The sequence below is a fragment of the Acanthopagrus latus genome, chromosome 16 (genome assembly GCF_904848185.1).
Source record: "Acanthopagrus latus isolate v.2019 chromosome 16, fAcaLat1.1, whole genome shotgun sequence".
Classification (NCBI taxonomy): Eukaryota; Metazoa; Chordata; class Actinopteri; order Spariformes; family Sparidae; genus Acanthopagrus; species Acanthopagrus latus.
This window is the reverse complement of record NC_051054.1, coordinates 15306199-15332180: the sequence shown is the minus strand read 5'-3', so window position 1 is coordinate 15332180 and position 25982 is coordinate 15306199. Positions and strand designations below refer to the sequence as shown.

General features: G+C 42.4%; 1 protein-coding gene across 1 annotated transcript; it reads right to left on the bottom strand.

Moving 5' to 3' along the window:
• Positions 1 to 502: 502 nt before the first annotated feature.
• eif2ak4 (eukaryotic translation initiation factor 2 alpha kinase 4) lies at positions 503 to 24865 on the bottom strand. The gene is made up of 39 exons (XM_037072429.1): positions 24444 to 24865; positions 24208 to 24323; positions 22239 to 22341; positions 21934 to 22107; positions 21522 to 21602; positions 21272 to 21423; positions 21078 to 21178; positions 20827 to 20984; positions 20010 to 20548; positions 17653 to 17768; positions 17386 to 17540; positions 16869 to 17302; positions 16704 to 16776; positions 16533 to 16622; positions 16328 to 16450; positions 16068 to 16172; positions 15923 to 15986; positions 15725 to 15804; positions 15542 to 15643; positions 15410 to 15460; positions 15075 to 15311; positions 14722 to 14797; positions 14271 to 14392; positions 13981 to 14030; positions 13172 to 13340; positions 12448 to 12564; positions 12251 to 12316; positions 11983 to 12153; positions 11764 to 11898; positions 11452 to 11559; positions 10971 to 11099; positions 7863 to 7949; positions 7217 to 7329; positions 7078 to 7133; positions 6515 to 6618; positions 5337 to 5405; positions 4446 to 4490; positions 3457 to 3572; positions 503 to 933 (listed from the first exon to the last, which is right to left on the bottom strand). The coding sequence occupies exons 1-39, from the start codon at positions 24570 to 24572 to the stop codon at positions 876 to 878; spliced, it is 4974 nt and encodes a 1657-aa protein (XP_036928324.1). The 5' UTR covers positions 24573 to 24865; the 3' UTR covers positions 503 to 875.
• Between the last annotated feature and the right edge of the window lie 1117 nt (positions 24866 to 25982).

Below are 25982 nucleotides of genomic sequence, written 5' to 3'. Positions count from 1 at the left end.
ATCTCAGTAGCACTTGCATATGTGTTTAGTGATATTACTGTATGTTATTCCTGATGGGGGGGGGGTCCTCTGAGATTTAAGCACCAGTGAGGAGGACACCTCATGTATCCGGTGTGCTAATAAAACACTGGAAAACACAAAGACAAGCAGGCCAGACCTGGAAGCCTGGATAATCCTCGATGCAGACTGGGCTGTTGTTTTGACTTGTCCGTCAGAGCTCTCTCATAAACTTCAAGGTGAGGAAGCTTCTACGGAAGGATCAATAAAGCAAACAGTAGGGTCAGTTTCCCAGGCTGTGGATGTGTCTGAAGCTGCCACGCAAAACCCTCAGACCATCAAAAGCAGTACGTTTTGACTTGAGATATTTTCATAATTCCCCAAATGTTCTCAACCTGTGTCTCAACTGAGCAATTACTGGATTCATAAGGTATCTGTTACAATAAGGGAGTAGCTAGTGTCCAGAATGTTCTACTCAATAAACAGTTTAAAAAAAACACAGCTCCACGTGGGAAAAACATATTTATTTCCAGTATTGATCTTGCTAATAAGAAATGTAAAACTGCTGTTTCTAAGACACTTAATCTCTAGTAAAAAGTCCTCCATATTTTAACTTCCATTGTCCTATTAAGGCATTGAAGTCCAGTGAACCACTTGTCCACATAAAGGGGTTTTCAGAAAGTTATGGATTTTGGGTCGCCATTCAGTACAGTAAAAAATAAACCATTTGTCTCTGTTGGGGGCTCGCTTTCCAAATGGAAAAGGTATGAATCTGTCACTCCTCAAGCAGATTCTGCAGGTCCCAGGATGGAAACAGTCTCTGGGACTTGACTGAGCCTCAAGGGATCTCTCCAGAGTCAGTTGAACCACGCAGGTTTTCACAGAAGGATCTTGTAGTAGTCGTCCTTGTAGCTGTACAAGACCACCACGGCAAGCCTGCGAGAGGACAACATCTGTCAGTTATGAGATTCAGAGCAATGTTGAAAACATTATGGAGGACTTCTAAAATGGGACATTTGAACAGCTGATTGTTGTTGTTACTGGTAGCACGGGAGCACTGGACTGTGATGGACTGGGTTAGCGTGCTAAATTTTGTACGTACCTCTTTCTTCACATTCTGTTGAAAAATTTAGCACATTTTTGAATGTCGTCAACTAAAAATCTTACATATTGCACCTCCAAATACATGCTAAACAAATGACATTAACTGCAGCTGCACTTTGTAAAATCTAGCATGCTAACACAAAACAATGATGGTAAACATGGTCATTTTGTACTTTGTATTAACGTGTTTGCACCGTCATTGTGAGCATGTTAGCATTTAGCTCAAAGCACCAAGTGCCTATTGTAAGTGCTGTCTCACAGAGCCACTAGCATGGCTGTAAACTGTTAACAAACAGGTGTTACCCAAAGTAGTTTTGGATCAGGGAAAACTCGGTGACTGTGAATTATGTCTCTTCAAGGGGAGTGAGCTGAGCCGAAAAGAACAGCTTATTGTTCTTTTAAATTCTATTCATCTGCCAAATAATCACTGGGATAATGACAGGGTTGGATTTGGATTCAAACTGAGATACCCCACCTATAAAATGCAATTTTGCATGTGTGGACGAGGTTTAGCAGCACTGAATGACTCATATTGCCAGATCCAATCTGCTCCACAAACCTTATACAAGGTGGCAGTATATCCCTCCGTTTTGACAGTGAGTTTGCAACTTGAATTTACCCTCTGTATGAAATGTGTTGTGAAAAGAATGCCAAGACTCGTTCCCTTCATACCTATCAAACAGCCATTGAAAAGAATGGGATTGTTCACCAATGTAACATCACTACATTGACTGGAATAATTTCACTGTGTTGCAGCAGCCAGGTGACTGCCTGTGCCCTTTACCCCACTCATCTGGCCTCAGTTGCCTGCACCACACATTCACTGAAAACAACTAAACAAACACATAAAAACACATGCTGAATATATTCATTGTTGCCTCTGTGACGCTCATTTATCAGCACAGACTTTTACCCCCCCCCCCCCCCCCCCCCCAATGGCAAATAAAACACACAGCAGAGACAGGAAATTAAAACCAACTGCTCTGGAGAGGCGGACGGGAAGCCAAAAAGAGAAGCTTTGATTTTTTTTTTTTTTTGTTACCATCTCATTCATGAAAGAGAAAATCCGCTGAATCCCTCACAGGGTCGCTCTCTATGGGCATTCACAAGCGTCACAACACTGAAAGCAAACACTGAGGGTTTAGCCTGGGCTTTGAAAAAAAACCTTCTGCCGGGAAAATTGGGAATAAACCGCACCAGTCACAACCACTGTTTTGGTTTAAGCTAACCCCCCCCCCCCCCCCCCCCCGGGTGTTGCAATCTCAGTGTCAATCAACTTGGGTGTTAAGAGACAGACATCAGAAGACCAAACAAGGCTAATCCTTCTCCAGATTTCACCTCAGGAAATGGGATCAGCTGAGGATTTGATGTTCTTCAAGGCAGTAGTTATCCGTCTAACAGCTCCCTTTGAAGAACTGACTGTCACTGTTACACCTGGAGTGCGTGGGCCTGCTCTGAGCTTTGGAGTGGCAGCTGCCCATAAAAGGAAGTCTGTCTTTTTTTAAGTGGTCTTTAATATATTCTACTGTTTGCTTCAGGTTTCATTTTAATAAAAGTAAGATGTCACTAATGGATGGAAACGTGGGAGCAGGCAGAGAGGTGAAACCATGGGGTCTCTGGTTCATCTTCCAGGAGGACCCCCGCCGAGACAAGACGTCTACAACTGTTTGTACAGAAAATGTCTATACAGTCTCAAGTTCCAGCTGTTTCTCCAATATTGAGGCGGAAACAGTTTGGATGCTGAAGACAATTATGTGCAGGTAAATACTATGTTTGAATTGGACTTTTGAATTTTATGTTGGACCACATTTTTCCACATCCATTGAACAAATAATTGCTTTCATTAATTCAAACACAGTATCCCAAGGAGTACATCTGATTGACAGGATGACACATGGGATGATATTTGCTCTCTGGTTGAGTGTGTTGAAAATGTTGCTGCATCCCCACAACTAACACCAGTTTTCAGGGAACTTAAAGGGAAGTAGCTTATTAAAACACGAAGCTCATTTGGTGACAAATTTTTGACCATGAAGTTAGCACAGTTGAATGGATTGTATATGTCAATCGAACATTTTAGCACTGACGGATACTTATTGGATGATTTGCAGTGATTCCAGGCTTCAGCGCCCTCCAGCAGAGTAAAATATTTGTTTGACAATTATTGGACCAATTGGGCGGCCAATAAAATTGATCGATGGTGCTCAGATGATTTTGCCAACTAAGTTTGATGACAATAAATGATTTAGCAAGATACACGGGTAGAGCCTCAAGAATCTGTTTGGCTTCAACAATAACAAATACAAGCAAGTCAAAAGCGCAGGATAAGACAAATGTGCAAAATAATCAACTTACTTTTTCTTTATTTTGTAATGGTGGATCTCTTCGCAGATGGACTTCAGGTAGCGTTGCTTGGGGAGACGAGACAGCAGAGTCTTCACGCTGTTGTTGAACTGGTCTTCGCTATCAAACTGGAAAGAAAGAGACAGAACAGAGGTTAAAGAATTGAAAGCTAGGTGACAAAATATTAAGAAAAAGCTCAAGGACATTAAATAGTGCCTGGTACAGTAGTTTTGCTGATGAATATCATTGAGACTGTCCAACTCAATGTCATTACAAGTTTGTTAGCAGACTTCAGAATGTAAAAGAAGGGAATATGGAGTAAAAGGGTTTTTTCACATGCAGCCTTGAAGTATATTTGTGCGTGTCAAGTGTAGCGGGCCAGTGGAGGCACAAAGCAACACTGGGTTTATTGAGTTCTCTGGTTCCTTGTGTGACTTGGGGTAATTTGCCATATTTAAAACAGGCCTTTCCTGCATGCCTGGCTATACACTGCACACTGTGTATTGTCATGTGCTTTATATACTGAATGTGTTTTCTTTGACACATGTGCTACGGGGCTGACTGTATAGGTGGCCCATTCATTTATGGAGTGGAGGCTTTTGCTTATATAACAGTGGTGTAGGGAGCATGTTTCAGCTTTCTTTCTTTTAGCCTTCGTTTTTTTTTTTTTTTTTTTTTTTAAACCTCTGCGTGCAGCCGCGGTCAGGAGTTTGGAATGTGAATATTAACACCTCTGAAGCATGCATTTTGTTAACTGCAGTATGTGTTTGTGCCATATGTGAGTTCAAGCTAAGACTCTTGAGCAGAGCTGTAGGCAGGGGTGTTCCCTCAATCCACTCCTTGACAGGACTGTAAGGAAGGAGACGGGATCCCCTCTTCCTGTCTAGGAAATTAACCTCTACTGGCCATTCTTTCCACTTCCCCTGCCCTCTCTTCCTTCACTGGGGCACAGCCTTTTATTAACTCTGCAATGCTCTCGATGAAGCCAGTATGGAACAAACCTCCAAAGACAGGAAGTTGATCAGAGTTTCCTTCGGCAGGTCCACCTGCGGGATACAAAACAAACAGGGTTACATAAAAAAACAATGGAGCCTTATCTCAGGTTGCAACAATTCAACAAATGCAGAGAACAAAGTGCACGTTTCGCTTGGATGTGGCCACCGGTGCTGCCAAACGCTGTTTTCATAATCGAGCTAAAAATATCAAGCGTTGGACCAGCTGTCCATTAAGTTGTGTAATTCTTTCAACACATTGTAATCCAGTCCGGTAGAACATCAGTAAATTACTTATAATTCCACTTTCACAATGCTCTCTGACAGCCCCCCCACGTCCTTTTTACAGGAAGTGGCTAATACCCTCTTGAGATTATCATTAGAAAATAAGTGGTGTGTTCCAGTCTGACTGACGGACATGCGGGCCGTTGCAACAGCTTACCGGATCCAAGGTGATTATGCCTGTTATGTTTCAATAACTCTGCCCGGGTCTCTGATGCAATCCAGACCCCAACAGGGATGACAGATGTATTTGGAATATACGCCGACATGGTAAATAGGACAAGCAGGGTTGATTTACTTTAAGAATATCTGGCCATAAATCTACATCGCAACCACAAATAAATCCAATATGGCAGCCCCGGAACGACATGCTTGCTGCCTTCTGTTTAGTGTTAATTGTTCTGTAGCAGCTTCACAGCCATCCTACCTCCAGCAGGGGATTTTAGCGCGAGGTAAATAACTATAAAAGGGCAGCTCGCAGTGATGTTTGCTGTTTTAGTTATCAAAAGCGCTTTTTGCTCGCTCTGTGATTTCACACATGGTTTCCAGAGATAAGGTGGGAGAGCAGAAAAAATAGGGGGAGCAGGGATTTGGGGGTAAACAAACAAAATGACTTACTGCCAGAACTTCAATGTCACTGCTCTTGTTCTGCAAATTGCTTCCGAGATTCTGTAATCTGGTTTGGATCTGAAAGAGAGAGTTGGAGAGGAAGAAGGTGAGGAGAAAGAAAAAGGGAAAAGGGTAGAAGAAAATAATAACTGTTCCCACAGACAAAATGAACCAGCAGGAAAAAAATCTTGACATGCAGTCATTTCATAAGCAAAACAGTGGCCTAGTAGGGACATGTTTACTGTCGGTGTGGGTGACTGGCGACAAGAATTGCTCCAAACTAGGCGTTTTCCTGAGTATGCCTCTGTCGTGACCTGTCAGATGTCCTTATCATGATCCATGTTGTGGAATTCTAATTATCTGCAAATATTTATTATAATTTTGCATACTGCACACTTTGTATGCATTGCCGGGCATGGGGGACAACCCCTCTTCATGTCCAGAATAAATAAAGTAAGTACTAAAGTCTAAATTCAAAGTTTCAAATCAACAGCTCCTTGCAGTCAGCATTTACTTAAATATTATACTATCATTGTTGTTATGGATGCAATAAGACCTGAGGAGGAAAGACGGGAGACATCAGCCACCATCTATTCACTCAATTATTGCCTCCGATGTCTCAACAGATTAGCAAGCGAGTGTTAGTGTTTAGCATCTGCAAGCACTTGTCACAGCTCACGCTGACCACAGCCCAGTGCTTGAAGGATTGCATTTGCGCAAGCCTAGCAGAAATTCTCTCTCCCGACACTGCTTTTACACATGCAGATAAAGTTCTCTGCTCTCGTACCACATTCAGGTGCCTTTTGTTTTTATTTGCGCACATTTTGAGAGGAGCTCAGTTCCTTGCTCTTTAGCAGTCTTTTGCCTGTTTTTTGGGGGTTTTTTTGTACTGCAAATGATGCTTCTGCTTCCTGTTACAAAACCTTAAACCTTAAAAACTTCCCCTTTAAACCTACCCCTGTTGCTGTGTTTCCTTCTCCTGCTATGCTCACTGTCCATTAAGGTATTTTCATGAGTTTCTGCCTACTTGAAGAACAGGTGCGACTAATTTTGGATGACCACATCAGAGTATCTGGCCCAGCACATCATTTATTTCAGTAATGGTAATAATCCATCAAGAACAGGTGGGTCTGTGCAAGTGTGTGTGTGTGTGTGTGTGTGTGTGTGTGTGTGTGTGCATCGCAAACCTGAGTATCATAACGTCGTCTGGCACTGGATGAAACCTTTTCTGGGCTGATGATGTTCACATTAATGTTACTGTTGCTACTGCTCCCATGCTGCTCTGAAGAGCCTGGAGAAAGAAAAAGGAACATTTCCATATGTTATTAAAAAAAAAAAAAAAATCATCATAATTCAAATCAATCATAATTATCCAATTATGAAGGATTTTTACATTTCTGATATCCAATAGATAAATGTCATGTGAGACGTTTAACTGTTGCATAAATTAAAACATGTTGTTGGCTACATGTGTGGATCACAAAAGCAATGTGAGATTTAACATTTATTCCAATAATGCACTAATTGTCCATCACTCTGGGTAACATATCAGTTAAGTATTCCATTTCATAATTTAATACTTCTAGTGTAAGGAGAACATTGGAGGAATCAAAGCTCAACTGTATAAAAACAAAGGTGCAACTGTTTCATGCTGCAGTGAAACTTTAGGGTGACAAATGTACAGTTGAGGCTGTATATAGAGGCTGTCTGTAAGGAGTAAGTGGAAATCAGACTGAACTGAACACATTACCTGTGGTGTTGAGCAGTGATCCTTTAGGGTTCTGGGACAGGCTTTCAGAAATTTCTCTGCAGGAGCACGAGGACAAACATTATATAAGAACAGCCTCATTCAGACATCCGAGCTGCGCTTAAAACCAAAATGTCTTTACCTGATGTTTCTCTCCTCAAAGTATTTGGTTCGACATTTCTGAATGATGTGGTCCACCAAGTCTGGTTCGGGAATCCGCTTCTCAGACTGTCTGTCCTTCTCAAAGGATTTCACCTGAAGACAGAAAATGACTTTACCAGGCGCTGCTGAAAACAACCCTCTCATAACTCTCTTATCAAAGCAGTTTGGAAGGCTGTGTGACCTGTAATGCTACTGAAGGAAACAGCAGTTTTTCTCAAAATGTACTAAAAAAATGCTGTACAACACTCTGATGCACTGTAAAAGGTGCAATGATTAGTTGATTAATAAATTAGTTGATGGACAGAAAACTAGTTGCCATTTGTTTGGTATACTGTTTCATTGTTTTGCAAAAATGTTAAACATTTGCTGATCTCATCTTCTTAAATGTAAGAATCTGCTGCTTTCCTTATAGTGAATTAAGCTTCTCTGAGTTTCAAACTGTTGAGTTGACAAAACAAGCAATATGAAGATGCCACTTTTGGTTTGGGGAGATTGTGATGAACATTTTTTCAACATTCTTTTTTCCTTACAATATATGGAATAAATGATTGTGCAAATAGTCTGTACATATCGATAATGAAAGTAGTCGTTAGTTGCTGCTCTGCTGCACAGTAAGGCTGGTTTACCTTCACATAGATCCCCTCCTTGTCTGAGACCAGGGCCATGCAGCTGATGCCGGCTAGCCTGCAGTGGTCCATCAACGTCTCCTGAGACTAAACACACGCACAATGAGAAAAGGCTGAATTACTCACACACACATAATGTGAGTGGTGGTTTAAGGGTTCAACTCAACAGAACAATGCATTTAAAACATAACTGTCTTATCAGAGAGTATTAATTCATGCTGGATTTCTTGTCACATGGGCTTGAGGATGGCAGCCAGTTTAGAGGGAGGTGTTTACTGGAGCCGGCTTTATTTCTTAAAACTGCTGAAAGCTTGCTGTCCTCACACAAGTTCTGCTTCAGAGCGTTCTTCCATTAATTACTCAAAGAATTATGAGTCAGATTTAACAGTGTGACAGGAATTTCATAATAAAAGCATCAAAGCTGCCCATTTAACACTGAGGCTAATGTGGTTGCTGTGGGGCATTGTTGGGATACCAGTCGGCTAAAGCTTTAAGGTTGGAAACCAGTCCTGGAGAAGCAACCTCAAAAATTTGTCTATAGCAGCAGCCAGACGTTTTTTTTTTGGGACACTGGAACACAGAGTGTGCACTGAGCCGGTACTCCCGACCAAAACCAATGTGTATTCAGGTAATGCATTCAACCCTGACCATGTGTATGAATGTATATATTTGCGTCAGCCCAATTTATTCTCCAACTTCAGCCAGAGAATTATAGCTGGCTTCTGTGCGACTTTACCTCCTCATCAAATAAGCACTGAAACCTCCTTCTTTTCTCACCACTTTCTCATTGACAGAACACATTAAGTCAAAGGTAAGCCTTGAGGCCGATGGGCAGCTCTGGGCCATTTGCCTGAAGTGACTGCATGTGGAAGGGGTTTGCCATATTTGGCTAATAAAAGCTTAAAGAGTGGGACCGTCTCCTGGGGATGAATTAAAGCCGCACTTTCGGCCCGTTAAGACGCCGGCATGTGAAAGGTGTTAACAAAAGTCTAGCAAGGGGGAGCAATGGGTGAGTAGATCCGGACAAGGTGTTCTCCCCATCTCGCCACTGGTTGAGGCGCCGCCTGCATACATAATCAACAAACACGCACACAGTCCCTGTTGACAAATTGGACATAGTGCTGCTTGTTTTCAGCTAAACCCAACCTTTGCTAATTGCTTCTAAGAACTGCAGGGGGAAATGAAGGTGGCCAATCACTGATGTCCTGTGCCAGCACAAAAGACAATGAAGACTATTTAAGCAAACACTCGTCTACTGCAGAAGTGGAAAGTTAAAACAATAGGTTATAAAGAGCAAAGGAGGAAAAAACAGGAGTAGTATTTAAATGTGCCAGGGAGGGCGTCTACGCCAACACACAAACACAAGGCTGAGATCAGTTTGTCACATAAACATGGAGAATGTGGCAAAGGCATGGCATCAAGAGTTTTGGACCAGGCGATAAATAACTTTGCTTTGAAAGGACTGATCACAGCCTGGCTTCACGAGTTTCCTAAATGAGAGCTCATCAAAAAACTGTATTGGAAGCTGGTCTTACAGATGAATGACACCATCATTGAAATGATTCCATGTCGTATTGTCCTAATAAGGTATGTGAGCCTTAACCACAAAGAGCAGCTCATTCTCTGGGATGTTTACTATTTCTGATGCTGTCACGATAAGCAGCCCGCTGCTGACGAATGTGGGGCTTTTTCCTGAAGGACGGAAGTCGGGTGTTGCCCTCTGTAGGAGGGATGGAGGTATTGCAAAACAGGAAGAATGTGGAGGGGGAGCTCGGGAGATCACCCGCATTCACAATAGCTAATTTCCATTGTCTATTCAGGGATCTAGTACGTTAGAAATGTGGTTTAGTTTACGCATCCAAAAACCATGAGGGCACAGTTACATAATAATAAGGGTATGAACACAAATTCAATGAAATCCTTCTACTCAAACTACTACATGTACAGTGCAAATGTTTGTAGTCCTCTCTGCAGGTTCCTACAAAATTCTTCTTTCAACATGTCAGGAAGCAACAATGAGGGAGTGACTTACTGAGTAGCTTCCTTTAGCTGAGATATATTTAACCTTAGGGCATTCACTAGGTTTTTTCATTTTTACTGAATCATTACTTATGAACATGCTGTTTATCTGCACTTAGTGACGTTTTCAACAAACATCCTTCTTTCTACACCTCAAATCAAATACCAACCTCAATTTTATAACAAAATAAATACATTTTCTTGAAAATATGTTAAAAAAGACAAGCCCACAAGCCTTCATGGGGAATCTGGTTCTTGTGTCATAACTGTAGGCAAAGTATATGTTTATAGTTTAAAAATGTTCCCCGCAGAGCTACTGCAATGCTTCATGCACTTTTCCAACCGCCAGATCACAACTGAAGACATTCTCATTGAATTGACGTAGGTACCATGTGGAATTGTGATCATTATAGGCAACTATGGTGCAATATCTTTATGTGCACATAAAAGGTGCATGGGTGGTAGTAATGCACCAAGAAATGCAGCAATCCCCCAGCAAAGACAGTGAAGGAGAAGAATAGCTGCTAGAAGAGCAAACATAGATGCATGGATGTATATCAAGACCTGGTTAGGGCACTAACATTCAGTCTTGCTTCCACAGTGTTTCCCCCAGACACCACAATTATAAAAGGTATCTGTAAAACTGCAGGAAACCAGAAACTTCAAACTGCAATCAAGGTCAATTTTGACTCTTTCTAAAATATTTTTATTTAAATCCAAACAGGTTTTTGCAAAAAAATAAAATAAAATAAAATAAAATTGATTTAAAAATCTGTAATGTCATCAAAACGTAGTGATGTAAATGATGATGTGATGTCGTGGAAACAAGCCTGGAAGCTAGAAACCTTTCTGACGTATGTGTCAAGCAACTTACATAGAACTGAATGGCCATCTTTTGGTCCATTATCCTAGTTCTTGTAACACATCTATGATCTAAAAATATTTGTATGAGGAAATGCATTCAAGACTTCTGTTAAGACCTCAAGGATACACACAACACATTTTTGATAACAAAATCCTTCAATAACAGAATGTAAACAAAACTTTGTTTTACCATGATGAAACCCCACAGACACACTTCGCGCTTACCTGTGAGACATCATAGGCAATGTCTGCAGACACGCCGAAGCTCCACAGCTTCTGGACAACATTGATGGCTCTGGACATCGAAGAATGTCCCACTGGGACCACCAGGGCATCACATGAGCTCACTGATGGCTGATACAGAGAAAAAACAGAAGAAGTTGAAAAAGGGTCAAACAGTAAAAGATGCATCGAGCTGCAGTATAATATCTTTTTTGGGAGAAATGACTCATTTCAGTGCTAGTTTTCTGGGCACATCGTCTCACATTCTGAATGTGAAAAATAGAAAATGATGCACCTCCAAAAATAACTCCTCGGCGTCAAGAGTCACACTGATCATAGTTATTAACATGTTCCTAAAAGTGGCTGTGTGGCGGCCGCCTGCTGTAATAAGGCATCATTAAATATGTAGCTCTGTCTGCTGCTCCTTCATTACAATAATTAGGAATGTCAGATCCCAGTGTGCGTGTGTGTTAGTCTCTCTCACCGGCTCCTCCATGCTGGCCATAGCAGCACAGACTTTGTCCAGGGCCACACTGGCCCCTACAGCAGAGGGGGCCGGCACCATGGGGGCTGGTCCTCGAAACTCCAGGATCTAGCAACCACATGAAGATATCACTTGGACTGTATCATACAGAATAAATGCAAGACAAATGCAAGACAAAAAGCTATATCTCAGATGAAAAAAAATATGGCTTGCACACATTATGGCCATGTTTTTACAATAATAGCTGCAGATTTGCGCCATGACTTGACTTAAGTCACATGTGGGATGCGGATGAGTGTCAATAAAACCTACCAGGTGGTCGTAGCGTCCTCCAGCGGCCACAATATCCGGTACAATTCGCTTGCGCTTCCTGATGAAAGCCACAAACTGGAAGATGACCCCAGAGTGATGCTGCACCTTGTACACTAAGCCCAAGTTCACCACCACCTGTGGAGAGCACACCTCAGTGTTAAAAGGGGGAGAAAACACACACATCACAGCCTCTTTCAACAGAACAGCAGCACAAATCACCTGCAGTTTAACTCCTAGTTTATGCAGCAGCACTGTGACCTCCTCCAGTTCCTTGAGGCCCTGCTTGGCCAGCTGGGTCACGGCGGTCTTCTGTTTGGTGAGTGGTATCAGCAGTGGCGCCAGGTCCTGCAGATACCCCTTCTGCTCTATGTACTTGTACAGTATCTGCAACTGGACACGACAGAGAGGGGATCTCAGTGTTTATGAGAACACGAGAACACGACTGATTATTTTTTACAGACGGTTCGTGCACCGACGGGACACTCACACTGTTGGTTGACAATGAAAAGTTGCAGAACTTTGCCTCCACCTCACGTCTGGTCAGCTTTTCGCTCTGGAGCAAATACAGAAATGTTAGCGCTGCTATATTTAGGAAAAATGCTATTATGTGCGTTCATAACATTATATCAGCGACGGACACGCAATGTGGAGAACATCTGTGATGAACGTGCAACCTTCACTGACCATGGCGTCACACAGAATGTTGGCGGCCTGGCTCAGTTTGTCTTCGGGGATTCCGCTGTGGAGCAGGATGGCCTTCAACAAGCTGGTGTGGTTCAGGTAAATGTTATAGTTCCTTTCCTGCAGTCACAAACACACACACACACACACACACCTTTAACCCCCTTAGCTGCAATTACAGTCAAAAGCAAGAGCACTACTGTACAATGAGTGCCTCGGTGAATAATGACTGTTGTGTCCGGCTGCCCTCTCATTCCGTCTGACTCACATATTCTTAAAAGCTTTCACACAAAGAGCAGGGTGGTGGAGAGGATCAGAAACAGGATCTGTGAGGGATGAACTGGAGGCCAGACTCTGAGTTGACTGAGTTCATGAAACATGCACGAGGAGTGCTGCGACTGGAGACTGAGGCAGCACTGGGATGTGTGGACAGGAAATGGACTGTACTGGGAGGCAGGGAAGGAAGTGGGGAGAGCCACGCATTTTGGATTTACTATGTAAATAATAAACCCAACGTAAATCTGTCAGGCTTACACATACTTTGGTATGTTTGGAATGTGAGTGGGAAGTACAACGGGAAAAAACAAAGACAGGACAAGTTGCCATCAGGCGTCCGTAGGAAAGTAAGGAACAATGATGCATCAATAAACTGCTCAGGGTGAGGAAGCGCAGCACAAACTGTCAGTTCGCAGGATCATTTAAAAAACATGCAGTTCATGCGTATGACCTGGAGCCCGGGGAATTCCTGGACTATTTCAGAGATGGTGTAAATGGTCTCTGCGTCAGGGAGCAGGCTGTTGGTGACGGGTGTGATGATGTCGAAGGCACACTCCATAAGCTCCCTTGGGTGAGCGCGATCCAGCTTCCTGGGGCGGAACACCCGTTCAATGCTGTACCTTGAGAAAGACAAAGACAAAATCTGAATCAGTCAGGCTTATTCTCAACAAGAATGTCAAGTTTTCATGTGTCAGCGGCAGCAGGCCTACTTGTGATAAGGCTTGAACATTGAGCAAAACGGATCATGGTGATTTAATTTTATCTTCATTGGATTTTTGTTATATCTAAGAATATATAAGAAATAACATCCCCCCCCTAAGAAAGGGTTAGGGTTAATGTTCATGGTTAGGGGTATGTTTTAGAGGCAACTCCACCAATTTTACACATCAAGGTGTATTTACAGGTCTTGGAGAGTACCACTGCATTGAAATTAGATTACATGCACCTTCCTTTGGAGCGAAAGAAAGGCTTTATTCTACTGTTTCAGATATACAGCAGTACTCCCCATGACCTGCAAACCAACTTTAATGTGTAAAATTGGGGAGTTACCCTTTAAGTAAAAAGAAAAACATAGCATATGAGACAGGCTTAATCAGTAACATGTAAACCAACTTCATCGCTGCTACCTTGTTTGTAAGATACAATGTAAGATTGTTTTGAAGGGAGCTATTAGCCAACAAATAACCATTAGTATTATTAACAATTATGTTATTAAAAAGAATTATTGGCACAAACAAGCGTACATTCATGGAACTTTACCTTTTCAGATGTGTTATATTGTTGCGACCAACGAATCTTGCAAACGCCATCTAAAGCAAACAGAGAGTTGAGACTTGGGGCACTTGTATAATGACAGTGAAGTCAGTGCATACCAGGCTGTAATCAATCACAGTGTGGAAACAACCATTTAGTCCTCAGGGTTTCCTGAGGTGGCAGGATCTTACGGCGGCTGCTGATTGCAGCCTCACACTCTGTGTGTGTTTGCATGTGCTGATGCAAACAGTTGTATAGTTAGTGATGTTGTGCATGTGCGCGTGTGTTTGGCTCACGCGAAGGTCATATGGCAGCGTAACTAGCATTCCGCTGTGGTCCATGAAGCAAGCCACCTCGCTGCCATCATACAACTTCCTGTTTCTGGGGAGGAATAGCGGTGTCTGCAGACGCACGGCACCTGAGAACAAACATCATGTATCACTGCAACATCTGCATAAGATAATATGACCTTCACCCTGAGAGAGGTGATGCATGTGAGCAGATACTAACTGAGCATAAACAAATAAGTACAGCTGCACACCATCAGCACTGTGCACAGAAATAACACAAGCACCTGCATAGAATCTGTGCTGCCCAACAGTGAACTTATTGTTTAAGCCGCCACTCACTGGAGCAGATGTTGGGGTCCCTAAAATGGGCTTGCAGCGGGTCAGGAGTCCAAGTGGTTTTGCAGAGGAGAGTCAACAAAGCCTCACGTTCACACGCAAACAGGCGTAGTGTACTCACCGTGCTTCTTGAAGATCCTGGTGATTGTTTCATGCACATGCTGCTGCAATTTGGCACTGTTGAAGCTGAAGCTGCCCTGGAGGGAGACCAAACAAACAGACTCTGTTAGGGATCAGGAGACATCGATAAAGCACTAACAGGCCTTCTGCTGGCTGCTTATACAGACCAGATGAGTGAGGTAGCACTAAGAGGTTGGTGCAGACATTCATGAGTCTGCAGTGACATCTTCAGGTAGAGGGAGAGAACTACTTCTTACCATGGCTTTCCACTTGATTTATTTGAATAAATTAACAAAACCACTCATCTATATGTCAGACAGGTGACCGGCCCCGTGCAAAATATATCTGTCATACCTTGTGAAGGTCTGTGTCGTAGGTGTAATCCATGACTGGAGTGGTGTTCTGGGCGAAAAGCTGGCCCACCATGGTGCGGTAGGCCTTGCCGTTGATATTGGCCATAGTGTGCTGCAGCACCTCATGCAGCTCCGACTCCTCCATCTGTGGTGGGGGCAGCAGTTCGCTCTTCAGTAGCTCCTGGGCGGTGGGCCGCAGGGCTGGGTCATGCTTCAACAGCCACTCTGTCACTTTCCTCTGACAAACAGAAAGAAGAGACACAGATGTTTTGTTGATGGACTGGGAAACACAGAGAAAAAAGGTATGTACCAAATGTTGTGCTGTAGCATCCTCACCTGTGTGCCTTGCTCATATGCGGCAAAGTCCTCGGGGAAGCTGATGGGCTCCTGCAGCATGAAAAAAGATAAATTAAGTGACAGTTTCAAAGCCTCTACATAGATGGCTACCTTCTCTGAACATGGACCTACCACACGCAGCTGGCTAAGCACAGAGATGCGTTCCGCTCCCGTGGTCATGGGCCGATAGGACATCTCAAACAGGATGATGCCCAGGCTAAACAGGTCAACTTTCTACAGATGGAAGGAATGAATGAATACCAGACACTCAGAAACTAAATCATATTTATATTCCAATACTAACTGAAATCTTACTTGGTTGTAGGTGGCTTTGGTGTTCCCTTGAACCTCTGGACTGACGTATAAGGCAGTGCCAACCATGCCTGTCATGTTTCCTGTTCAATAGTGTTACCAAAGCAAAACAAAGTGTTAAAGGAAGAAAATTAATAAAATTAAATTAATAAAATTGTTATCATATTAATTACAATGTGAATGTTTTCAAACTCTCTCCACCTGTTGGGTCTGGTTTGGGCATCACTACTGAGCCGCTCTCCTCTACTTCAAACACACCTGCAGCCTGAGAAAGATAAACAGTATCTTGTCTACATTGGTTCTCATCTTCATCACTGTAGTTTGAGATTTTACATTAGATGCATACCACATTAGCTGGGTGGTCTGTGGCCAGGCCAAAGTCTCCAATCTTCACATGATCCTGCGAGTCAAGGAAAATGTTGACAGGCTTCAGGTCCCTGTGTATCATGCCCTAAAAGAGAGCAAATGGTGGATTAAAAGACCTGGCTTCATGGCTTCCATTTATGTTACTGCTATTAAAGTAAGAAAAAATTCCAGGTATGGGACACTAAAGCAAATAGGCTTATCATCTTTAAAGGAGGGTGGGCGTCAAATATGTAAACACACCTGCTGATGGATGTAAGCAAGGCCGTCCAGTATTTCCCTGAAGAGTCTCCATAAACGATTCTGGTCCCTGTGCAAGCCGCGATCTATCGTGTCCCTTAAAGTGCTTTTTGGACAGTATTCCATCTGTTCCAAGCAGAACGCGTGTATTAGATGCAAGGCAGAGAGACCTTTAGTAGTAAGAAAGGAGCATGGAGGTGAAGCTTACTTGTATGTAAAGGTAATGTGCTATTGGGGGGATTCGTTCTGAGTCTGTGCTCTCCGTTGTGTCGATCACAGGTCTTTTGCTCTGCTCCACCTGGGTGTGGAAAAGCCATCAGTTTGCTGCACTTGTGAAAGTGACAAAACAAGTGGATAAATGAGGGCTAAATATTTAAACCTGTGACATCTCGTCCACGCTTTCATCGCCATTGTCAAAGATGATGTCACTCTGTGAGTCGCTATCTGATGGCCTAAAAGCAAAAAAGGAAAAAGTGACGTTTCAAGCGTTTTGATCTAGGAAAATTCTTGTTGGATTAAAAGAAAAGAAAAAAAAAACACTTACAAAAAAGAGGCACCAAAAACATCCTCCTCATCATCATCGTCCTCTTCATCACTTGACTGGTGTCTGCTACATTTGGCACTAGAGGATCTCTCGATGGAGGTGGACCATTCCACAGAGCTCGACAGGACCGGAGGTGGTGCATTGTCCTCCAAGTTGTCGGGGAGGCCGAGCTCGTTGAGGCGCTGCCGAGACCCTTTGACCTGCGGACGCTTGTCGACGGCACTCTGAGGCTCAGAGCTGTCACTGCTGGTAAGGACTCCTATAGAGGGCGTCTCATGTCGCTCGATCCAGGCGTTGTAGTAGCGGACGATATTCTCATGGTTAAGGCGTGAGAGCAGTGTTACCTCGCCTTTGATCCGTCTGAACTGCTTACTGGCTGGGTTGACCTGGATGCGCTTCACGGCGTAGTAGCAACCATCGAGTTTGTTCTGAACCTAGAGGTGCAAGAGAAGGAAAGTGAAAGTTGAGACTTAGAAATCCCAGCCAGCTTGTCTCCCCTGTTAAAGTCAAATCTTACCTTAATTACAGCACCAAAGGCTCCCTTTCCAAGAAGCTGGAGTTCCTCGAACTCACTGAAGTAGCGAGAAAATGACCTCTGCATCCCGGAGATGAAGGGAGCATTGAGGATGTGGCTCTGTGGAATGACGGATGATGCCAAGTCAACGGCGAGATCTGAGTGGACAGAAAAATAACATTACCAACTACTGGACTGTCCTAATGGTGTAATCCCTTTTTGAGTTTTTCACAGTTGTATTGCAATATCTATTTTAGGGGCGTGTTTCACCTTCTGGGCTGGCATCCTGAGACTGTGGCAGGTTTTTAGGCGATGGAGGTTTGAGGAAGGCATGGTCCAGTAACTGCTGGGTCGTCCAGCGTTCAGCATCATTCAGGCACAGACACCTACGGCAAACACACAAACAGTATAACAGATGTGCAGTAAATCTGTACAGGCGATGAGCTAGAAGAATCTAGTTCACTGTGCTGGAGGTCTGCTGACGACACAAAGCAGGTGGATCAAAAACAAGGAAAAGATCTGAATAATTCAATAATTCAATGTATTCAATAAAACAACTGTAGTAGGATGACATCTCTATTACACTGAAATCTATGGAGAAACTACTTTTAAAACAGCCAGTAAAGTTAGACAGATCATAAAGGAATGAAGCTGTGTTTTGCATCTTTTTGCCTTATTACAATAGATAATCCTCAAGTGTCTCAGAGTTTTAAATGTGTATTTACTCCCTACCAGGCAGTCACTTGTTTCACTTAATTTTAATGCAATATCAAGATCAACTAACAGAGACATGAAACTTGCTGGTTTTAAGGTATTATATCTTTTAGTGTGGAGCTCCCATGATTAGTCAATTAATTGAATATAATAATTTGAAAGAAAATTAAATTGGAACTATTTCACTAATTCAGTAATGATTTGTCAAGCAATAATGTTCTTACATTTGAGATATTGCTGATTGCCTTGGTTTTTGGTTTTTTGTTGGGACGGTCGGAAAAAAACATTTGATGACATCACTTCGGGCTCTGGAATGTCATGATGCCCATTCTTCACTGTGTTCAGATGATTCATAGATCAAAAAATGAATTAACTGATTGAGAATATAATTTGCAGTGTTAAAATTTCAATGAGCACAAGGCCCTTTTTTGTTGGACTGTAATAATGCCTGTTGTGTTCATGTGAAATGTTTGTTAACAGAGACAAGAGCCCATTTTATTTATTGTTTTGGATGTGGGGTTTCATTATTACTAATGTTTTAGGATATTTTAACATTTCTTTTTCACATTCCAATTGGAATGTCTCAAAAAAAAAATTTAAATTTCATTTTTCTTTGAACAATCATACTTTGTAATCTTTCAGGGCAACTACAGTCCAGGCTTGTCTGACTTGTTCAGACTGCCATGAAAGTCACAGGGAAGAAAGAACACCAGTCCTTTCAGTCTATGTACGGACAGAATGTGCTTAAGAGGAGCGCAGAGAATATGAGCCGACCCATCCCATGTCCTTTACTCTGAGCACAAGCTTTTACCATCTGGCAGATGAGTGTCACAATGTCAACTTTAAACAGTAGGACATGGCCTGACACATAATCATGTCAGCAATTTGCAATACTGCTGCAGAGCGCAGTATGTTGCCAGGTGCAATATTACTTATGTATTCTCTAGTTCTTTTACTGGCCCTTGCAAATAAATATGTGAATGTATGTAATTATTATAAGTCAAAAGTGGTTTAAAATTGTCTAATCCAGCAACACTAAGCACAAGAAAAATTTTCCCAAGGGGAGGGTGAAGTGTATCATACTGTATCATACCATACTGTACCACACCAATGATACTGTACATAAGATCACAAGTTATGTTATCATAGTGTTATAATGGAAATGTGCTTATGTTCAGATTCCTTTAAAACATTCTCAACATAAATAATTTTAATGACAAGCACACATAGTGCTCATCAGCACCACACTCTACTATATCGTATCATACTCTACTTCAGTGGTGTCAAACTGATCCAGTAAAGGGCCACTGTGGCTGCAGGTTTTCATTCCAACCAAGCAAGAACACACCTGCAGCCACAGTGGCCCTTTACTGGATCAGTTTGACACCACTGCTCTACTTTAACATACCATACTACATTGTACTGTACAGTACAATATCATAGTGTATCATACCATATCTTACCATGTCATATCATACCATATAGTACCATACCGCACCATATTGTACCAGTGGCATGAAGTGGTCTTAAAATTACAATGATAGTGTTAATTGCGATTTTTTGGGGGGGGACAATGTATGGTCCAACAAAAGAAGTTACTGTGACAGATCTAATGAACACTATGTCTGCTTGTCATTAAGAACATGTTGAGAATTTTAAAATGAATGTGGATGTATGCACATTTACATCATCACATTATGATAACATGACTCTGACAGCATGAAAATCAGCACAAATGTTTGCAGTGTAGTGATATGAATGGAAATGATTGCTGGGGAAGCCAAACAAGACAGAAATCTGAAACACTGCAGCCTTACAATGCACTACAGATTTGGAAAAGGCACTGTTGTTAAATGTTAAATATACGGTAGACTATTTACAGTAAATGGGCTGATATATCCCTCCATACATACTTGTGGAGGAAATCCTGGAAGTCAGCAGGCAGGCTGGCTGGTACAGTCACTGGATACTCCTTCACCTCCTTCCCCTGACTCAGAGCCAGCAGCATCAGGCCCAAGTTCCACACATCCCCTTTCTTGCCTGTTTTCGTTGGCATCATTGTATCCTCTGAGAAACGCACATGGGCCTGCTCAAAAATGTCCTCCTTGCAGATATCAGCGAACCTCTTTGATAAGCTGTAATCAGTCAAACGAACGTGACCTTCCGAGTCCACCAGCACGCTGGAGGCCCCCAGGTGTTTGTGGACCACAGAGTTGGAGTGAAGGTAGTCAAGAGCCGCCAACAGCTCGGCCGTGTAATGGCACAGTTTATCTAGAGGGACTGGGCTGTGGGAGGTTAGGCTTTGGTTTAGGTTGATGCCGGCCACATGCTCCACCAGCATGTTCACCACGAGGCAGTCCTCCTTCTCAGTGGAGCTCAGCGCCGTATAGTGCACCAAGTTTGGGTGATCGAGCCTCAAGAGGGAGTTGAACTCATTTTCTGCCCCGTGGATCTGCACAAGAATTCAGATTTAACCAAGCATACTGGGTTTGGCTTTGAGAGGTATTTGGTCAGATTTCCCTGCTCATAGACGTAGGCACTGACTGATTATCTGATTACCAGCCTGGCCACTTTTCAGATTAGATGTCCAGCATTTTTCAGATTATAGTAATGTATGGATTTTTTCTCTGAACACTGATAAAATCAGTTAAAAATCTGCATCTGCAATAACTAGTCACTAAAATTATCAAATAAATCTAGACTAAAACGGTACAGTCCTTGTCTACTTGCCTGCTTTTTGCAGGTCTCAATCCTTTCCTTCTCCTGGCTGGTGAAGAACTTGCCCATCTTCTTGTTCCAGTGCAGCGACCACTCGTAGATCACAGCAAAGTCTCCTGAGTTCGCCTCAAACCCGTAATAAACGTTTCGGCTGAGCCTCTCACTTACACCTGTCGCAATCACAAACACAGACCCAAATGTACAAATGAACAGGTTTCATAGTTAGATTAAGGGTTCTGAAACTGCATCGAAACAGCTCTCACCTAAGCTTTTTCCTCTGTGGACGACAAGTACTCCATAAGTGTTGCTGTGGAAGTGAAGAAGCTCTTGCGGGCGGTGGTTGTCTTCATTAACTGTGTCACGCCTTGGTAAACAAGAACAACTCTGAGCATTTTGAAAGTATTTCTCCTAACAGGAGAAGCATTTGTTGTCTTCGTGATGCTGGTCTGCTACATACCTGTGGCGGGAATTTGAGGTAGTCCGGCGGCGGTTACCGACTGCTTTCCTGGCTTCAGTCAGTTCAGGAGGAGCTCTACACGGGCTGGGTGGGCTCTTCCCCAGCAGGGTGGAGTCAGCGGGGACAGACTGCTCCATACTCTCAAGTCGTTCCTGTGAATATAACAGGTCATATTTGTTCCTGTGACATTTCCACATGTGTTTTAACAATAAACTGTGCTTTTCTTTGGAGATCAAAATAAACAGGTTACCTGTTTGGCTATCTCCTTCCTTCTCTTTTCCTCTCGTTTCTCATCCTCTCTTCTTTGGATTTCAGCCATGATCTCTTTTTCCTGCACAAAATCGAAAATACCTCAGTTGACATCCTGTTCATCTAGAGCTTCTGCCTGCAATTTTTCAAACACTCAAAACACAGATGTTTAACCAGTAAAATAAATGACTGCAGACTGTGTTGCGAAAGTATGTTATTCTGCATTTATACTGTGTACTTAGATCAGTGGCATTCAGAGTAGATTTCCTGGTGGCTTAGCTATAAATAATTAATTGGCCGATAGTTTGTTTTTTTGCTTCCTATTATTGGTAAGAGTTGCACAGAGACGATAAACAAGAGGAAATTCTAGATTGTTTGTGACAAATCCCTCTGATAAAATGAATCCATCTCACCATCTCCTCCTCCAGCTTGCGCCGCTGGTCCATCCTCTGCTGCTCCTCCTGGGCTAGCTTCTCCTGCTGTCTCCGCTGGTTCTTCAGCATCTCCTCGTGGAAGGAGCGCGACGGGGGTTTGTTGTACTTGCTCAGGAAGCCCTGGATATGGTCTGCTAGCTCGTAAATCATCACCTAGGATGACGGGGAAGAAGGTTAACGGTAGTCTGTGTGGACTATTCCTTTATCTGTGTGTGTGTGTGTGTGTGTGTGTGTGTGTGTGTGTGTGTGTGTGTGTGTACGTGAGAGTGTATGTGTGTCCTCACCTCTCCACATCGTACTGCTGCCAGCTTGGTGAGCTCACTCTGAAGGTTCTGCAGGTTTTCGTTTGATAGACCTTTGGCGTTCTTCAGCTCCAGCTCCGGAGGCCTGGTGGTGCCCAAAGACTCAAGTTACTAGTGAACACTTAGGTGACATTTACAACTGCACAACGGATCTTTGTACCGATTCTGCCTGGATTAACATCTGGCATGACAGGCTACTGTTCCAGAATGTTAAAAGCTGTGTTGCCGTGTGGAGAGACATGCGGCATCTTTTTAAGTTGTTAACAATCATGTGAGCTCATGTCAGAGAAATCTAATAGTTTTCAGGCTTTGAGCAGATATAAATCTCAGTAGCTGTTGCAGTTGTGGCCGTGCCTGTGGGTCTTTTTTCTAATTACTTTCCAGTACAAAATATGCTTGTGTATTGCAAAACTGTACTTATTCCTACTGGAGATATTAAGTGCACAAATAGGAGTCAAATCTCCAGATATCCTATACCGTGGAGCTGCTTGTATATCTTAGATTTCCAACTAGTATGATATGAGGCACACTGAAAGGAAAAAGTAATTTGGAAATGATATGCTGATAAAAGACAAGGAGAGGGATCCGTTAATCCAGCCAACATGCTGCCAAGAACAACAAAATGATTTTAAATTTGCCAAGATGTTATTTAAATCAGGATCAGAGCAGAGGAAGACAAACAAGAGTATCTTCAGTCAGTCAGTGCCAGCTTTGTGAATTTTTCTCTCCTTTCTCTGCCTTTTGTGTTTTTGTTTTTCATTAACTTTCTGTTTATAACCGTAAGATAAACAGTATAACGTAGGATGTGCTGATCATATAACACTTCCTCTGATGGTTTTCTCGTGTCACAAAGCCGCTGTTTTTCGCAAAGAAAACCAGGCTCTAAGGCAGAGTGATATTTCATTTCCTGGGCTGAAGCATGTGAGTGTGCAACTATTTTGAGCCTGTAAACTGTGGCAGAATAAAAACAAGTAAACTTTGCTATCACGCACTGTGCCTTTGAACTGCCTCAGAGCTGCTCTTTTTATCCTCTGTGCCGCAAGGAACAAAACAGTGCAACCATCCATAAAAATTCAAATATAATAGTATTGCCTACATCTAGAAACAGTATTCAACCATGTAATATAGGGATTAAAAACTTTACAAAATAAATGTGTTGACAAAGTTAAAAAGAAAAATACAAGGAAACCAAAAATTGTGTTCAAGGGTATTTTCTTCCAGCTCATCTAAAAAAAAATATCCTGTGGTGCCACAAAGTCATAATCCTAGAAAACTAAGCCTTTTCTGTATTCTAAATTCTTCTAAATATTTATTTATATTACTGTTATATATTTTACTGTAGAATCCTATTCTATAAGTAAAGAATTTTGAAAAATATGGTTCAAAATTAAATGAAGTTTTTCAGAAAGTTGTTTGGAAAGGATTAGATTAAATATAAGTGTGCAAAGTAGTTTACCAAGGGTTTTGAGTTTTTCACGGTACGATGCCACAACTAATAAAAATATCATGGTCGAAAAAATGTTATTGTTGTTTTTACCAGTTAAAATGACCCTTAATTGAATGAAAGCCTTTTATTTCATTTTCACTAAATAATAAGTCCTGACAGTCAGGGAGGTGATTTATTCCTGGACGACATATATTCTTTCATCGCACTACTATGGTAGAATTCAGAACCATTGATAAACAAATGTATACAATGTGATAACTGTCAATTTCCAGACCATAAAACCTGTATATTGCTGCCCCTCTAATGCAGACAGCTAATAAATAGGTGTACTATAACCCAGTCAGTCTCTACATAACAAAAGGAACCCTGTGACATTATCTTTTCAGGAGCATCTGTTCATTGTGTGTCTGGATAAATTCATTGTGTGTGTGGATATCTGGCAGTGCAGTGGTAACAATGGCCTCAGTGAATACATGGCAGAGGTCAGGGGTCAGTGGTACTCACACGTCTGGGTATGTGGGTGGGCACTTGACCTGCAGGTCCACTGTGACGTAGCATTCCTCCCCTGTGCTCAGCCCGTTGGGCCGCAGGCAGAGGTACACCTCTGGGGGCCTTTTAACCTGGAAATGCACACTCCTCTTTAGTTGGGGCTCATCGCTCCATTACTGCAGCTAACAGAGGTCAACTTAAACCCATCAGCTCTGTTAAGGAAGTGCGCTCTGCCGAGCACGTCTAGCTACCTTCCACGGGTCCTTGTTCCGCAGATCCTGGAAGTCATCTCCAAAGATAGACGCGAGGGCTTCTAGTTCGTTTTCCTGCTGGACCGCTGGGTCGTCTGTCCCATCTGTTGGAGTGTGCTGACTGCTCATTCTTCTGCCTCAGCTACATGGCAGTGCTGCTGTCCTGTCACACTCACAGCCGTCAGACGAGAGGAAAGAGGAAGAGGGCTCCCTGCTCTGCACAGCGCTGCTGCTCCGCGGCTCTCGCCGCCGTCCTCCGCTCCTGCGACACTTGAGAAAGTCGACTTTTTGCGGAGGAATGCCTCGCTGTCACTAACTACTCGGTAACGGCTAACTCAACACTGCGCTGACCACAACAACGTTGCAGCTCGCGCATGGCTGTTCCCAGCTCTGTCGCACGTGAAACGTCATCACAATGCGTTCTCAAAAGCGGCCGCTAGAGGGCGGTGATTATCCTGAAGTGAAGGGATGCTGATGACAGAGAACGACTCAGTGGTGGAGGATGACAAAAATATAGAAATTATTCATCATAAGGAGCAAAAAAATACATCGAAGATGTTAAGAATTTGTAAGTGTTATTGCAAAATACACCTATCAAATGTAAAATGACCCCTTAGAGTAATACTATACAGTGGTGGCAAGCAACTAATTACATATACTGAAGTACAACTTTAAGGTACTTTTCCTGCAATTAAGTATTTTCAGTCTCTGCTAAACTATGACTTTAATTATCAGCAAATAAGTTAATGATGTATTATTGTAGAACACAATAAGATAAGACCTCGATGGAACCCTGGTGGCACATTCAGAAACTACCCAGTGGTATATAAAGTAATTAAAATTAGCTCCACCTCTACCAACCATCGCATTAAAGTGATGTGCACTAACATAATTATTATTTCAATAACATATTATTTTGAAATGGGCCCTTCTGCAAAATGTGTACCTTTGATACTTTAAGTGTATTTCCCATCTATCTATCTATCTATCTATCTATCTATCTATCTATCTATCTATCTATCTATCTATCTATCTATCTATCTATCTATCTATCCATCCATCCATACTATTATATATATCATTTAACTAATGCATTAATGTGTAAGTTCCATTTTACTGTTAATGTCCTATAATTTTAAGTATTTTAAATCATGTTGTGAAATGTAATGTATATAAAGACATCATATGTGTTCCTTAAGAAATCTCAATTTGTAAAGCAGAACTAAAAGGTGATACATGTAGGACAATGTTTCCATCAGAACTAGGTATGAATAGGTATGAATAGGCAGCGAATGGAAACACTATAAGCGAAGTGCAAGTACCTCACATTTTTTACTTCAGTAATTCCTCATTTTCTACAACCGAAAACCTCTATAAGATAAGAATGGCAGTGGTGTAGCAGAGAGGGTGAGGAGACAAAGGTCTCTGGGTTACTTCATGGGGTCCTGCAGTGATTTAGTGAAGTAAGAATGATGCAGCACAGGCTGACATATCCTGACCATTACCTAAAAACGCTGGATCCTGCGCTTCCCACTGTCC

Coding starts and splice junctions, on each gene's coding strand:
- eif2ak4 (XM_037072429.1), bottom strand. CDS start 24,572: ATGAGCAGTCAGCACACTCCAACAGATGGGACAGACGACCCAGCGGTC. Junction 12,565..13,171: donor AGGAATTCCCCGGGCTCCAG/GTCATACGCATG, acceptor TTGTGACTGCAG/GAAAGGAACTATAACATTTA. Junction 934..3,456: donor CATTACAAAATAAAGAAAAA/GTAAGTTGATTA, acceptor GTCCTCTCGCAG/GCTTGCCGTGGTGGTCTTGT.